The sequence below is a fragment of the Malaya genurostris genome, chromosome 3, assembly GCF_030247185.1.
Source record: "Malaya genurostris strain Urasoe2022 chromosome 3, Malgen_1.1, whole genome shotgun sequence".
NCBI lineage: Eukaryota > Metazoa > Arthropoda > Insecta > Diptera > Culicidae > Malaya > Malaya genurostris.
In genome coordinates, this window is record NC_080572.1 from 171,303,088 (window position 1) to 171,321,069 (window position 17,982).

At 36.2% G+C, this 17,982-nt stretch overlaps 1 protein-coding gene across 2 annotated transcripts; it reads left to right on the forward strand.

Annotated features, from left to right (window-relative positions):
- Positions 1-7,291: 7,291 nt before the first annotated feature.
- LOC131435223 (RNA-binding protein spenito) lies at positions 7,292-15,644 on the forward strand. Of its 2 annotated transcripts, none has more exons than XM_058602886.1 (3): positions 7,292-7,386; positions 8,319-10,704; positions 13,262-15,644. In XM_058602886.1, exon 2 carries the CDS (start codon positions 8,388-8,390, stop codon positions 10,671-10,673), a length of 2,286 nt encoding a protein of 761 aa, XP_058458869.1. In that variant the 5' UTR covers positions 7,292-7,386; positions 8,319-8,387; the 3' UTR covers positions 10,674-10,704; positions 13,262-15,644. The 2 variants fall into 2 exon arrangements, with proteins under 2 accessions (XP_058458869.1, XP_058458870.1); XM_058602887.1 differs by having other exon boundaries at positions 13,284-15,644.
- Positions 15,645-17,982: the final 2,338 nt, after the last annotated feature.

Consider the following 17,982-nt stretch of genomic DNA (forward strand, 5'->3'; position numbering starts at 1 on the left):
TTTATACCGATTTTTGGACTCGATACAGGAATACAGATATGCTCTCTCAAAATACCGATATTTCAATTTTCCTACAGATAAATACCGATTTTCAGTTTTTGTGTTGGATTCCAAAGGGGTAAACCAGGTCTTTTTTTCTTTGGTAGCAAAATAAGTTTCCGCACTAAATCGATGTTTGATTTTTCGAGAAAGATATTGGTACAGATAGATTTTTCCGCCAAATACAGATTTTTGGAAAAAAAAACAGTTGACTGCACTGTGTGTGGACGACTTAAAGCGGCCCTTACACGTGAAAATATTATTGTCAATCCAAAGTATTGTCAATACCGTCAATCCAATTGACTTGGTAACTTGAGTCCGCATTTTTCGAACAAATCAAGCGTTTGAAGCTTCAAATATTGCAACTGAACATTGAAACATTGAGAGGAGAGTTCATTGCACATATTTGATAGTTTCTTCTCTGGAGAGAAAGTACTGTCGGATTGATGAGCAGTTTTGATTTTTTGACAATATTTTCGTCAATCCAATGAAGTTTCCATTACACGATCAAAAGTATTGTCAATACTCCTTGTATTGACAATAATATTGTCTCGTGTAAGGGCAGCTTAACAGCTAATTTTATGAGTTGTCAGTCGGCAGATATGCCAGGTAAAAAAATCTATAGTATCTTTAAGCAGGGTTGAAAAAGACTGCAAACTCGATTCAAGTTTTCTACACAGAGGACTAGTTTAAAACCACTAATTGTATTATTGAAATCAAAGTAAAATATTTATTGTATCAAAATTAAAAGTTGTATTATTATTGTTGTAAGATCAAAATTGTTTGATTACACCAAAAAAAAATGTTTTTTTTTTTAAATCATATTCAAAGTTGTACCAATCAAAATTCAGCTTGTTGGATGATACATATTTCAAATCAGTTCAATCTAAAATATCACTTTGAATCAACATATATGTTGAGTATAAATAACCTCAATTTATTTTCGGTTAGGTAAATACTGACCTGACGATTAAGCCAAAACAAAATAGTTTTTCAGTTTGCTTCGGTTACTTTCATCGTTAGCTCGCTTCTTCTCGACTGTGTTTAGTTTTCGATTCATCTCAGTTTCCATTGTTGTTAAAGTGATTTTATATTGTAAAAAGTTTGAACTGAACTGTGTAAATGTGCATTCAAGTAACATTATACATCATATTCAAGAGCACCATATTAAAATTAAAAGAATCAAACGTACTGCCAACGAGTCGAAGACATTAATAACGCTTCTTCCGTTGATTATAGGTCATCTAGTGCCCGAAACAGATGCTGTATGGCAGCTTGCATGTGCTTTGGTAAAAATAGTTCACATCTTACTTTTGAGAGAAATTCTATTACTGTTGGTCAAATAGCTAAAATCACTTATAACATTTCATCACAATCAATATGTAAAACTATTCCAATATACTCTCAAATCGAAACATCACAACATGGTACAGTACATGGTACACACATTGGTCAATGAGGTTTGAATCGAAACATAAAGAATTCAAAGCGTATTGCAGAATTAACAGTAATCGTATAGATATGTGCTCAACCATAGTCATAAAATCCGGTGTTAAATTTGCATATGATTGTATCAGAAACAATTTCTCAACCTCGAAAATTACATACGACGAAAGTCAAATATATTTTAATCAATTCCGGTCTGAACAAGAGAAGTATAACTTTAATTCAGTTAATGTTAATGTTTGCAATCGTATGAAATAAGAGCACTACAACTAAACCAATAGTAGAAAGTAAAATTAAATACAATAATAGCTATGTTATAGATCTACATAATTCAGAAGGGACCACTTATTTACGACTATGTAACTACAAAACTTAAAGCAATGTACTTATGTGAAAAAAAACGAAAGAATTATATTCATTTCATTTCCCTTAACCGGCGTTTTTCCTAAAAACTTCTCATTTCGTTCGAACAAACTTTGTTGCTCATTTTAGAAAAACTCACTATTTTGTTGCTCATTTTAGAAAAAAATCTCAGTATGTGTAATCAAAACTTTGTTTGAAATAAGTTGTGAAGTATGGTAGAATTTACCTACGAGTTTTCAGCTGTCAAACTGGAATAACCATAATTATAGTTGTTCCAAACGAATGTTTGTTGAAAATACCTTAAAATCGGAGCTAAAAACAACCTTGTACTCCAGTTTATTTCGAAGTTCATAGTCAGTCAAAGTAAATCAAAACATGGTTGTGCAAATTTCAATGTAGGAATACGATTGAAATAACCTTCAATATGGTTGATAGTACCATTTTTTCTCCGTGTATAAAGAATGAAGCGAGAAAAAAATCGATATGAAATCGATACAAATGTCGGCGAAAACATGATTTTCAAAAGTCTGCAAAAAGGTTTGTAACAAAATCATGTATCCAGCTTATTTCAGAAATCTTTAGAGGCCCTTACACGAGAATTACTAATGTAATTTTTTATGATTACTAAGTAATGACATTCCAAATTTGTAAGGGATATTCATCATTACTACCTTTACAGTTTCCATAAAAATGATATTACTTTATAAAGGGTGATTTTTTAAGAGCTTGAGAACTTTTTTAAACAATAAAACGCATAAAATTTGCAAAATCTCATCGGTTCTTTATTTTAAACGTTAGATTGGTACATGACATTTACTTTTTGAAGATAATTTCATTTAAATGTTGACCGCGGCTGCGTCTTAGGTGGTCCACTCGGAAAATCCGCTTTTTTATCGACAAATTTTGTTCAGCGATGAGGCTCATTTCTGGTTGAATGGCTACGTAAATAAGCAAAATTGCCGCATTTGGAGTGAAGAGCAACCAGAAGCCGTTCAAGAACTGCCCATGCATCCCGAAAAATGCACTGTTTGGTGTGGTTTGTACGCTGGTGGAATCATTGGACCGTATTTTTTCAAAGATGCTGTTGGACGCAACGTTACAGTGAATGGCGATCGCTATCGTTCGATGCTAACAAACTTTTTGTTGCCAAAAATGGAAGAACTGAACTTGGTTGACATGTGGTTTCAACAAGATGGCGCTACATGCCACACAGCTCGCGATTCTATGGCCATTTTGAGGGAAAACTTCGGAGAACAATTCATCTCAAGAAATGGACCGGTAAGTTGGCCACCAAGATCATGCGATTTGACGCCTTTAGACTATTTTTTGTGGGGCTACGTCAAGTCTAAAGTCTACAGAAATAAGCCAGTAACTATTCCAGCTTTGGAAGACAACATTTCCGAAGAAATTCGGGCTATTCCGGCCGAAATGCTCGAAAAAGTTGCCCAAAATTGGACTTTCCGAATGGACCACCTAAGACGCAGCCGCGGTCAACATTTAAATGAAATTATCTTCAAAAAGTAAATGTCATGTACCAATCTAACGTTTAAAATAAAGAACCGATGAGATTTTGCAAATTTTATGCGTTTTATTGTTTAAAAAAGTTCTCAAGCTCTTAAAAAATCACCCTTTAGTAATGAGACTTTTAATGATCGTTTAAGGGCTGCTCGTAAATTCTCACACAAATCTGCAGATCTCTGATTGGCACATTGTCGCAAAGTTGATTTACCGGTGGCGACACCTGCTAATGAAAAATGGAACTAAGAAAAGGAGGATTCTTTCGGAAATTTTCATATCGGCAGTAGTGATTTGCAACATTTTTATCGTTTATTCAATAATACAAATAGATATCAGCAATAAAATTACACTCGGAGTAGAAGAAAATCGATTTCAAAGTGATTACTACTACATTTTTTAGTGTAAACTACGATTAAACATGGAAAATCTTCAGAAATGTGTGAAATTGGGTAAGGTTAGATTTTTTCGGATCAACATTTTTTTAAACAGAAACCAGTGTAATATTGATTTCTCGAGTACTAGAATCAAATACAAATTATAATACGGAATACTTCGACAAATTTTCAAGGACACATTTTGCATCGTGCGGACACTGTCATGATACACTGTCAGTGTGACAATGTACTTTAACGAGTTTTCTATAAAACTAGCAACACTGAAGGGTAAGAACAAATTCACCATGGTTACTGTTTATTGTAGTGAAAAATAAACTTGAACTATGTTGTTGTGTATGAGATATGGTTATTCCATATCGGATTTTGTTTTTTGTCCTCCTTGGCTTTTCAGAAATTTGTTCCTTGGCTTTTCGGAAATTGCTCAGTATTATATGTTAGAATGTCTCGGCACTGTTCACCGAATCGTTATGGTAGCCATCCGTATTCTCATTGCAAATCACTCCCGTCAGAGGAGTAGCAATTTTTCCAACATCTGCTAAATGCGGGGAACCTTTACGTCATAATACTAATAGAAAATAATTCAATTAATAAGTTTATCCATCGTGAGAGGAAAACTGCTGTGTTTGCCACCGTTCGGGCTATAATCAATTTGTCTGGGTCACGCATAGATGAGTGACTATTGGGAAAACGCATACACAGCTTGCATTTGTTTCTCTTTTAACTTTTATTTTATCGTGTAGAGCGCTAATCGCTGTTTCCGTGGTACGTATACGAATCGTACCCATGTTCCACGCAAGGCCCGTTTATGAAACAAAGTCCCATCACTGCCAAAATATATCGCAATTCTTCATCCATCGATTAGCTGGAGTGTACCTTTGAATTTGTTGCAATACAGCAACGGAAAACATAAACAAACAAACTTGTTTTGCGCCGTAGCAACTAGCATAAAGCGTTGCCAGAAACGATCTCCTTCCACATTTTCAAACTATCGCAACGAAAGGGAGTAATTCGCTAGGCTTACTTGTTCAGGCTGTAAACCAGACATTGGTGGTTCGTTTGTATGGGACTTAGGGGTATTATTATTTGTATTTGCTAGAATACTATTTATTTTGGATACCTTATTTTTTATTTCCAGGCATTTGAAAAATGGTATCAAACCAAGTTTAATGCTCTATTCTGAATAAACGGTAGATTTCGCACAATGAACTAAGATCAACATTACCACCTCAGAGTAAAAACTTTTTTCTTCAACTTCTACTATTATTTTTCAAATGAATTTGCCCGTTTTAATAAGAAATCGTTGAAAAGGTGGAATAATTAGAAATTTTCCTACCGATTTGACAGCTCTTGCTGAAAGTATCATCTCTAAACAAGCAGCGCCTCTACATCTCAGTTTTGCGACAATATACCAATTGCTTGCAAATCGACAGTCCCATGCAACGTTGCCAGGTATACCGATATCTCGGTATTTATACCGATTTTTGACCTCTATACCCTATACCGCAATACAGATACCTACTTGTACGCGAGGGGCAGATTTCCCCCCAGACGACTGGCTATGTCTGCCAGAATTTCGGCCATAGTCTGGCAACAATGCAACAACCGTTTCCGGCAGAGAATTTCGCCTAGTGGTTATTAGAGTTCTGTTGATTCGGTTCTACATTTTTAGCGTCTTGGTTTTATTTTTTCAATAATAAGTACATATGAAAGGCAATAAGCTATTGCCCTTCATATATACTAATTATGCTATCTCACTACCAAACATACCCATACTTCAATCTAATTTACCTCGTCTCATGATTCGTTCTTTTGTATATACATGCGGGATTACCGAATATTTAAAGAAGTCGAATAAAAAAAAAAAGAAAGGGAGAAATAAACAAGACACGTGCGGCGAGATAATGACGCAATTTCGCCTGGACAATTTTGACAGCAGCCGGAATGCAGCCAGCCTTCTGACGGTTGCCAGAATTCCTCACTAGCGGGTATGTGCTCCCAAAATACCGATAATTCACGGATCATACAGATAAATACCGATTTCGGTTTTTAGTTTGGATAGATATGAGAAAAGGTTGTTTTTTGCTCACCAAAATGAGTTTTGGTAATAATTTCCTGGTACTTATGTAGAAGAGATTTTGATACAGATATGGTACATATAGATTTTTGCATCCAATACAGATTTTTGGAAAAAAAATACGTGGCAACGCTGCCCGCGACAAAAGGGCCTAAATGTAAACGACAGTTTCTCTTTGTTTACTTTTGCTTTCACGATTTACCGGATTGATTTTATATTTGACGCGTTACTCTTCGCAAAACTTTTTGATCACGACAACTACAAGCTTTCGATTTTTATTAGAAATTTTCAAGAAGTTGCAATGTTTGCTCCGTAATAATCAAAAGAGAAAGTAAACAAAAAGAGGCTCTCATCCAACAATATTTATTCACAAATTAATTATTAAAAATCACCTTCTCTACTCCACAAATATGTTGGTAAATGTTGCATATCGTGAAACACATGGAAGGACAATTTTGAAGCAAAATGAATTTTGAATCAAAATGAATGTTCCACAGAACAATTTTGAAGCAAAATGAAATTAATAAACACATCCATCAGTGTGTAAAGTTGTTTAAATGGTTTGCATTGATATTGATATCATAATACGAAACGAAGAGGAACGTTTTGAAATATTGAGGCTGTGACCGAGGCGAACAGTCGAGTAGGTGGCAGTAGTGAGCCCAACGTCTTGAGTAGCAGTAGCAGTGAGCCCAAAGTACTGGTAGCAGTAGTGAGTCCAACGTATACTGAAGTTGGGATTTATTTGTAAATAATTATGATTTCCACATGGAATTCCGAATGAAAATTTCTCGCCTATTCGGAATTCATTCGGAACTGATAATGTGGGTACGATCTGGCCGATATCGATGATCGGATTGATGCGGGTCGACAATATCGACTGGGTTGAAACTATCAGGGAGTTATTAGAGAACCCAAAAGTCCTTATTTCGTTTTCACCGTGTATTGAGCTCCAGGTTGGTTATTTTTTCAAAAATCTTTCGATATTAAAAAATTGATTTGTCTGGGTCTACTATATACAAGAAAATTTTTCAGTGAGCAAAAAAAAGGTCTCCCCACCTATCGTATAGAGGCCAAAACCGTAGAGATCTAGCGAGATCTGACAAAATCTAAGAAAATTTAGAAAATCTGAGAAAATTAGGAAAATCTGGCAAAAGATCTGGTTAGTTTGAGTGTCTGACGAGGCGAAAAATATGTGGCATTTGGCAGACAAATCTGGTAACCTGGCAACGCTGCTAGTGTGGCACTCAATATTTTTTCAATTTCGCTTTGGTTCATCTTGTTGTCATTGTTGAATAGCCGGTAGCCCACGAAGAATAAACTTTGAAGCGACATCTGTCGAACGTTGAGCTGGATTTCGCAGAGGTAGACTAACGTTTGTCAGATCATCGATCAATGTGAGTAGTGGTGTTCGTACAGCAAGATTTTCTGGCTTGTAACGTCATTCGTATTTCAGTTTCCTTGCTAGGCGAAGGCTATTTTCGGAGCGTCTGGGTAGTTTTCTGTGAAAATTAGGGAAGTGATCAATTTTGTTACAAATTACTTTTCTAGGTAAGTGAAACTAAATTATTAAGGTACAGTTTCTCTTTACATTGTGTTAAATAGGTTAAACTAGTGAAAATGGGTTTCTTAATATGTACGCCTCGTTTAAGAAATATTATCGAATCCATGTAGTTTTAATATACAATTTGATCTTCAGTGAATACGTTGTGATTTTGTGATATGACCATGGCCGTTTTGTGTGGTTAACAATGATTTGGATATGCATTATTTGATTTTTCATGATTTTAAGAATCGACGCCATTTTGTTCAACGATTATCACCTCAGTGTAGTTCGTGAATTGGGATCTCTTCATGAATTTATGCCATTTAATTATGGATGAACACTAGAGTTGTTAAAGTAGTTCACTCTTGTGTGTTGTACGCCTACGGTTTTTTGTAAGTTATGGCGTTTTCGTTTCTAATTTGCACCACACCGGTGCAGTGCTACACTGAGGCATGAATAAACGAACAAAAATGACGAAAACATAAACAGTAACCATTGTCTACAATAAACGATTCCATTGCACAGAGCTACACCAAACTTTTGATGAGTGCTACACCAGTGGCATCGGTGCAGAAAAAGTGTAGCACTGGTGTAGTGCAATTGGTAAAAACGAACGGTTTCAGTGCATCTTTCGCTACACCGGTGTAGTGGAATTTAAAAACGAAAACGACATTAGTGAACGAAATTTCGCCTCATCTGCATACCGTTGTAGCACTAGTGAAAATACCGAAAAGATTTATTGTAACATTTAAAAATAGTAAACGATTGTTTTGTGCGTTTTGATAATGTTATTGATAGTAACGTCGTAGTATCGATTCGTTTCATAGTACAATGTATTTATTTGATTTTTGTAGATTTTGGGTTTTCACTTTGTTTATTATTGATGATTATTCTGTTGATAAAAAAGTACTAAATTATAGCGTTTTTTTTTCTCTAGATTCCCACATCTGTTTTGAGAATACACACAGACCACGCTGGAGTTGGCCAGTTTTGATGAGGACGGCTAATGAGTAGCATCCGGTCAGGCGACAGAGATCGTATTACTGTGAAGATACGTAACATGAAACGTAGTGTCTCGCGTGATTCTCCACCAAGATCAAAGAGGCGCGGAAGCATTGGACGTTACGAAGGTAGCTCAGACGAACGTATTACCCCAGATAGAATGCGACGACGTGTAGCAAGATCACCAAGCCCCCGTGTAGCAAGCGCTCGCTATGCATCTCCTCATCGGGAGGAGTATTCTCGTAGTGCACGTGAAAGTGCAAGTGAACGTTATTCTTATAAGGTACTATGTGTAAGTGCGCTCCATCCGAAAGCATCGGACGAGGTTATAAAAGAAACATTATATCGCGAGTACAAGAAATTTGGAGACTTTAGCATTCGCATTTCGCATGATTTAGACGAACGTGTAGCGTATGTTTGCTTCCGTACGTCGGAAGATGCCCGGGACGCGAAACATGCCAAATCTCGGATCGTCTTGTACGATAAAGTAGCTCTGGTTGAACCAGTATATGAATCGGCGAAGGCCGAATCATATCGCAGACCACGTTCTTCTTCGCCGCAGGAATATGAGCGTCATTATTACGCGCGTTCCCCTGGAGTACCCCCTCCTGAGCGAAGACGTCCAGAACATCACCCGTACGAAGGATATGGTCCTCCACCAGGTCGTATGCATCATCCAGATTTCCGTCCTCCGATGCATCATGAATATATGCCACGAGGACCTCCAATGCATCACCATGGACCTCCTCATATGCATCCAGGGCCACCGCATCACCATTACATGCCTCGTCCATATATGCCAAGACCACGAGTACCTTTTGAAAAACCAGACCATAAGAAAGACAAGTTTCCGAACTATCTGCACCATATTCAGCCGGAAGATGATCCTTTAGCTACCAGAACTCTATTTGCTGGGAATTTGGAAATAAATATATCCGATGATGAGCTGCGCCGTATCTTTGGAAAATATGGTATTGTGGAAGACATTGACATTAAGCGGCCTCCGCCAGGAACGGGAAATGCCTTTGCTTTTGTGCGTTATCAAACCTTGGACATGGCTCATCGCGCGAAAGTTGAGCTATCCGGTCAGTATATTGGAAAATTTCAGTGTAAGATTGGGTACGGCAAAGCTACTCCGACTACTAGAATTTGGGTCGGAGGGCTTGGTGCGTGGACTTCGGTTACACAGTTAGAACGAGAGTTTGATCGGTTTGGGGCTATCAAAAAAATTGAATACAGTAAGGGCGACACTCAGGCTTTTCTTTTATATGATTCGATCGATGCTGCCACCGCAGCTGTAAAAGAAATGCGAGGATTTCCACTCGGAGCGCCTGACCGTCGAATTCGTATTGATTTTGCTGATAATGGTACCACACCTCCTTTTCCAAAACGTGGGGGATTTGAAGAAGGTGGTGAATATCGACGTGGTCCAGAATTTGACTTCGTTGAAGGAGCCCCATCTTACGACGACACACCTAGTTATGGAGGATATGGTGGACGACCATTCCGTGGTCGTGGCGGATTCCGAGGTCGCGGCGGCTTCCGTGGCGGGTTTCATCATAGAGATGGTCCTCCTCATCATCATCACCACGGTGAAGGGGATGAATGGCGTCGTCCTGCAGGCGATGTAGATTATGAGGCACGTCGGCGTTCAGGATCTCGGGAACCTGGTATTGATAGATCTCGTTCACGTTCACCTCGTCGTCGCAGTCCTGTAGATTCAGATTCAGACTCTTCTTCTCGCAGAACTGGAATGTTGTCCAACGCAAGAACTCTCCCGGAAGTCGCACGAAAATCGACTACTGTTTGGCAAGGAGCTCTTATTTTGAAAAGCTCTCTGTTCCCTGCAAAATTCCATCTCACAGACGGAGACAATGAAATTGTTGAAAGTTTAATGAAAGACGAAGAAGGCAAACACCACCTTCGAATCACTCAGCGTCTCCGTCTCGATCAACCCAAGCTGGAGGATGTACAAAAAAGGATCTCGACATCATCTTCGCACGCAATATTCCTGGGTCTGCCGGGGTCCACTTCTTCTGTAGCATCGTCCGATGATACTAGCGTCCAGACTCGTCCCTTGCGCAATTTGGTTTCCTATTTGAAGCAAAAGGAGGCAGCAGGAGTAATATCCCTATTGAACAAGGAAACGGAAGCCACCGGTGTGTTGTACTCCTTCCCTCCGTGTGATTTCTCAACAGAGCTGTTGAAACGCACTTGTCACAATTTGACGGAGGAGGGACTTAAGGAAGATCATCTAGTCATCGTGGTGGTTCGAGGTGGAACCGCCTGAGTGACCATGGAGGACAACACTAGTGGATAAGGTAAAGTTATCCTTTAATTATATGCATGTTCGATATGGAGTCTGGTGGTGTTGATGTAATTTATTCTTATACATGTGTGTTTATTGGTGTACCTTCTTTATATCTGTGATAGTTAAACTCAGGCAAGAAATACAGCGAATTTCATACAAATTTACTATGATTTTGTCTTAAAAATCGTCTAATGAAATTGCACAAAGGTTTAATTAGAACAGTGTTTAAATTTATTGCGGGATTTTCAGAAATACATTTGAAAAGAAAACTATTCTCATATACAATATTCATGAATTTATAAATGTAAGGAAACGTGTTATAATTAGTTTTGGAAATTTTCTCTACATCTTGCTTGGGCGTAATCTTGTTGTTCCTGTAGGTATAATTATATTGCAACTGTTAACAGTTGATATGTATTTTTCTCTTTATGATTAATTTGGTTCACCCTGAAAAGTATTGAAAAGCTAGTGTGTTCCTAAATTTTATACTACACTCTTGTCTTTTTTATGCGGTGGAAAGTAGTACATAAAAATATCACTAAAAACGCGTAACTTCGGAATTTCGCATTAGAAAAAAATTCATGAAACGTCGAGATCTGATTGTATCTTGAAAAGCAAAAAATATTGAAATAAATTTTCCAGCAAAGTTTTGCCATTTTGAGATTTACACGCAATCTCTACGTTTCATGCATTTTTAATACAACCGGGGTAAAAAAATCGGTTTTGTTCCACTCGGCTCCAAACGGTCAAAAGCGAGGCTAAATGAACGTTCAACATGCAAATTTCGGTTTCGGCAAGCTCAAAAAGTCTCATAGAGTCGACAACGCACAGGTTCGAAAACTTGCATGAGCAAAACCGCATAACTTAGAAAATTTGCATTAAAACTATAACTTTAAAAACTTGCATAAAAAACCGCATAAAAAAAATGTAGTGTTTAAACTTGAACATTGAATTATTTTGAAAACCTACTTCAAAAAGTTCGAGCAGGCCCAAAGTTCTGGAATTAGAATAAATAATGCAAATTATATTAGTAAATAGCTGGTTTGTCAAACATAAACATTTCAATTAGAAAATTATCTCAAATTATTTTACTGTTTCAATAGAATGCTTAGCTTTTCATATAATCTATATCTATGAATTTATGGCAACTTAATTCTCTAATTGGCATAAAAGTCATTAGGGATAAATTTAGGTACTTATCAGTTAGCCGGCCACCAATAAAAAATTTACTTATATAGTTTTGACACATCGTTCTGACTCGTGTGTTGCTGATATTCCTATCGCCTTTTCGGACTTTGCTTAGCTTTGAGTAAACTGTGCAAAAATCTACAACAAAATAGAGAACATGCCACTTGAGCTAATTTGTTCTGCTTTCCAGTAACTCTGAGCAAACGAGGTTTGTATGCAAGCGACCGTCGCTTCCGATTGGTTATTGGTCGACTTGGACTGCCACAAAGCCTTCCAGTTCACCTTGTCCTCGCGATATGAAAATTTTCCATTCGGAAATTTTAACCTAAGAATTTAAACCGAACTAAACAATAGTAACTAGTTTTGAGAAGATCGAATAATAATAATAACAGTAGATTGAAATACATCTAGGGCTAATGTACCAATAGTCATCTCATTAATAACGTCACCATGTAAATTTACCGATTATTTGACTTTCAATCAATAAATTGTGATCAAATCGAATACACTGAGATCTTTTTTTATGCGGTCTTTTTTATGCAGTTTTTTTACGCGACTTTTTTTATGCGAAGTTTCAGAGTTATACGTTTTTTTTATGCGAATTTTCAGAGTTATACGTTTTTTTTTATGCGAATTTTCAGAGTTAAGCGTTTTTTTATGCGAATTTTCAGAGTTATGCTGTTTTTTTATGCGGTACGTAAATTCGCATAAAAAAAGACTTCAGTGTACAATATCTTTGCATCGGTTCTAAGAAGCAATACCGCAGAAAAAGTAGTTCGCAAATTGTTCAATGATACTGGTATGGTGATGCGAAAATTCGTAGCGAATGTTTCTAATTTCATCTTACTCTCGGAGTCAATCTAACAGAGACAACATCTCACTCTAACTAATGGTTTTCGTATATTAGATGACTAATGGAGCTGAAATGAATGACGTTATTCTAATTCTTATTTTGAATGAGTATTTATTTTGTTCTGACTTTTGAGCCAAACAACCATTATTCCGAATGAGTTATCTTAAACGGCCATTTAATAATACACAGTAAATTTGATGGCAAATGGAAAGTAGGACAAATAATAGCATTCTGCCAACATATGTTTTACTAAACACGCTATCTTAGGTATGGAATATCTAATGTTTCTAAAAGTTAATGCTTCAAACAGCAGTCCAGATATTTTGCATGAATATGTTGTGGATCTTATTAATATAAAGCCTGTTGATTAAATATACACGTTTGAAAGAATCACACATTTAGTAGTGTTTTTAGGCTTATTTCGCGAACACTCACGCAATCAGTAGAATGCTAGATTTGTTGAACAAGACTAGATAGCTCATTTCGCTCGAAATAAAATGCAACTAACGGGTTTCAATAATTCCAGGTATATATTTACTTTGTTTTAGATCAAGCTATTCATAACAGACACGCAACTGAACACCAGTTCCAAACATTCATAGTTAAAAACCCATTGGATACAAATGACCTGCAATCATGATTGCTTCCCTTCCATCAGTGCTCAATAGAATCTCGCAGAAGAAATAAAAAGATCAAACAAACAGAACATGTCGAGCTTCCGGTTGCTCCATTTGCGCCGCTGATTCGATGGAAAGCATAAAAACGCGAAATTGAATCCGGAACGTCCGAGTGGTGATGATAATGATGATGATGATAATATTGAAGTGCGGCAGAGAATTTTGTGTATTGAAGTGCCAGTCAGCGCGGTGAAGTGGAGTGGCAAGTGCTTGTGGATGTTCGGATGAAAAAAAAAATAAGAAAGAAACAGCAACAGATACAGATAGACGTGATGTGCGCACAGACAGACACCGAACCGGAGCGCACCGACAATTGTCTGCAGCGAGTGATTAGTGGAAGTGTAACAGCTAGCGGTATATTGTAATTTTCATTAGTAAGAAATATGCTAAACTGATTTGTAATTCATCACCACTAGGGTGAGAGAGTCATCTTCCCTTTCCCACTGAGTTTGCTGAATGTATAATTATTACATTAAATTCTTTGTCGTAGGCTTTTCTCTGCGATTTTATGCATTCAATAATGTTTTAGGACCAGAGGGGAAGGTGTTCTTTCTCAAGTTCCCATTTCCAACAATAACGATGAAAGTGATTGTAAAAATTGACGTATGCATTTAAAATGTTCGAAAGTGGCAGCATAGATTAAAATGAAGATGACAATGATTTTAAACGAAAAACATGTGAGACTTTTGCTACTTCTTGTTGTAACACTGGTGTTTAGCAGTAGTTCATCTTAAGCACTTGATAACTAAATAATCGAATAATACATGCTTACACTAAAAGTATATAGAATTGTATCAAGTAACATAATTAACAGTTTTGTGAAATAATTGAAAAAAATACACAAAAGTTAGGAAATTTGTGCTGAGTGTTCATCCACTGAAAATGGATCAATATGATGTTATACAATACTGAAGTTCATTGTTTAGTAGGAGTGATACGGATATGTATAAATCCGGAGTTCTAGCCAATGTTCAGTTTTGGTCTTCAATTGTGACAAGTTTCCCACCTAATACAATTATGACCGCAATGGCATTGATTTACAAGTTAAGTGTATGTTTTTATCAGAAAAAAAACGTGGGAGATTGGTGAGAAAGTGACCATCCTAATGGCGATTTCATGGAAAATTTCGCATAATCAGAAAGTTTGCTACATTTGTGCGGTGCAAACTATTTCGATGCACAATCGAATCCAGTATGGTATCGAGTGCTTTTAAATTTCTCTTTCCTAAATTGGTGGTGCCAGTTGTGTGCTGAGTTTAGTAGTCTTGTGTTTTGTGCTTTTGTTGTGTTTCTTCCTCAAGTTGAATGAATATTGAAAGTTTTTTTTGTGTTTCGTATCTATTTGGCCCCTCATTTATCGGTGTACTAGAAAAACAGTGCATTTTGCTGGTATAAGGGCTTAGAATCTGTATAGTGACTGTTTGTAGTTGCAGTTAAAGATTAACCATGTTTGAAGTGTGGTTTGTGCGGGTATGACTTCTTGACATTTTCAAATATTCAGTGCTTTTTGTTGTGATATCAAATGTGAACTTCATTATATGGATTTCGCCCTCTCGAGGAATGTGTCTAAAGTGGGATCGAGGTCGCCTCCAGTTCGGAATCCGTGCTTTCTAGTATGCTAGCACAGTCCGGCTGATGGGATGTACATAGCGCTGAGAATAGAATGTAGCATTTGTTGTTAAAATTCTGATTTTGAAATTGGTTTTACAAATGTTACCTTGTATTAGAAGGCGCATTTTCACAAACAGCAGTGGGATGCTACAATTTTTTTCACCTGTTATCGATGAAGTGAAAGAAACACATGAAAAAGTTATCAGTTTATTTTGTTCAGTTTAGTTTGGTTCAATTTCTGGCGTACGAAATGAAGATCAGTAATTGTGACAGTGGCATTGAGTGGTCTCGATAATAAGAACTCAGATATCAAGTATCGGTAATGCAATGTTCGGATGATATATGACAAAGTACTATTAACTTTTTTTCCCTGAAATAATAGTTATTCTATAAAGAGATTCAAATGTATTGAATAAATTATCAAATAAAATGCGTGCATCAAAAAATTGTGCGTTTCGACATGTTTGAACTTAGTGTAAATTTGTGGTGATCACCGAAAGTCTTGGTGATGACAATTTTGTCTTGCAAAGAGCCAGTGCAGGATGTTTTTCAAGTTCTGATAGGAATGCAAAACAATTGTGTTATTGGAAATAATAATGCAAAGCAATGGTGTTATTGAAAACTGCTTGATTCGAACATAAATAATATCACATTTCAAGAGTAGAAATATATTTATTTTTTTTCGTCCGAATATCCTTTCTTAAGTAATAAGTAATTTGCCTGTATTAGTTCATAGATATTTTATTTGCTAAATTGATAATTTTTTGTCCATGTTGTGTGATCATTTATTACGCTAAAATGTGTGTGAAGACCAATCAGCAAATCCGCAACTTTCATAGCTCGGCAGTTGATGTGGATTATTCCAAGGCAGTCGACGGAGAACAAAACGAGCGTATTTACGCTGTATCGATTGTAGAATACTATATGAGCTCCATGACCTGATGAACGACCATAATTGGGTTAAAGCCGGTAAAGGTAAAGTAGGACGAACGAGTCACTAGTATATGGTCTTTAGGAAGTAAATATCAGTAAAGTGCTATCCTCGTCACGAATCCCGAGCATCGAGATGATTGAGCAACAATGTAGCTAATGGGCTGTTTGAAAGAAAGAAAGAAACACCCTTGACGCATGTTGATCTGTAATCATAAATCCAGGGTTGTTTTGAATTTCGCGGTTTTCGCGTATTTCACGATTTTCGCGATTTTTTTGAATTTAGGGCGATTTATGCCCTATGGATGGGCGGTCATGAATAGATTTTGTCAATAAATAACCTTTTCCACTGAAGATAATGGTTTATGTTATGTTAAGCATTATCAAATATCTTTGATTTTCGCAAGCTTTCACTATTTTTACTATTAGGGACATTTGTCAGTTTGACTGAAAAAAAAGTTCGAAAAAATGTGCATTTTTTCTTTTGATTTGATTGACAAAAACTAATGGTCTGTAAGTTGTTACACATTTATATCACTGAAAAAGATTATTTTCTTGATAATGATACTTAATTGAAATTTATACATAAAGGAGAGACTTTACTGACTCTGGAAGAGATTATATTTTCTGGGGAGGAATTTTTATAATATCGGTTACTAAAGGATCTGAGTTCAGTAGTAGTCTGAAGTAAATCTGTGTTTGTTGCTGTTCTTGAATTTTTTTAGTGTAGTCTTGTCTAAAATCTTTAATATTCTTGTTATTTGTTTCAGTGGCCTTTTCAGATAATTCACCAATGGATATTAAAGCGTTATCAATGTCATCTGAACCATGAACCAATACTTTGTGAACTCTTGGCGGTAAATTAACACTCCAAATACCAAGCCTAAAAATAGTTGGAACGGTAACTTTGAGCTGTCATAGCTCAGCTGTTATTCAACGAATATCAATAAATTTTACACCCTCGATTTTTGTGAAGTTCGTAGATTGATTCCAAAACTTTGTAGCAGACGATTGCTAAAGGAAAACCAATGAAAATTTGATTTTTCCCGTTCCAAGTTTTTTTCACGCGCCCAATATGCCCTATCTGTTTTCCAATTTTCTTTCCTTTGGCATACTCGTCGCATAGAAAATATTGAATACTTCAACTTTACCGAGTCATAACTTTGTTTTTAGTCAACCGATCTTCAAAATTTGTTCACCATTGGAAAGGTAATACTTTCAGAAATAAAATGCACTGAAAAAACGAAAAATAGGGTTGTCTACCCAAAGTTGTAATGAAAACTCTAGATAGATGACCTAAGAAAAGATGAGACTTTTCACAATGATCGTAAATATCTCGAAATTCAAAGTAATGACCTATATATTTTTACACATCATTCGATTGCTAGTGATACCAGCTACAATTTTCGCTCAACTACCATTCCTGCACAATCAAAAGAAAACATTAAACAATCCATGAATTTATAAATATATATGAATCTTTCATTTTTTTCCCATGTTTGTACATAACTCAAAAATTAAAGCGACGACATGTACATTTTTTTGATTCAAAATATTGGAATCATTACCAGAAACAATGTGTTGATGATCAAAATTATATATCCGTTCAAAGAATCTTGAGAAATTTGGTACAAATACAGAGAATTTCTATTATTGGGAAAATTTTGCAAAAAAAAAAAACAAATCAAAACTTTGGAATTTTATGACATATATTTTTTATTATTTTAGTTAGAAATTCACTATAAACAAAATTTACAAAAAAACTGAAACTTATATAAAAAATGTTTTCTTCAAACAGTTTTGTTTGATTTTTGAAAAACATGAAAGCTAGTGCATGAACTAGTGTAACCTACAAAATGAAACAGTTCTCAAATCGGTTAAGCCATTTTTCTCAGTGAAGTGAGTTCCACTATTTCAGGTACTTATGAAACTGGAATCGCCCGGAATATTGGCTTTGCAGCAGCCTTTGCGATTAGCACCAACCAACCAATCTATTTGCAGCTTACAGTTGTCTTCGTCTCGAAAAAACA

Coding starts and splice junctions, on each gene's coding strand:
- LOC131435223 (XM_058602886.1), top strand. CDS start 8,388: ATGAGTAGCATCCGGTCAGGCGACAGAGATCGTATTACTGTGAAGATA.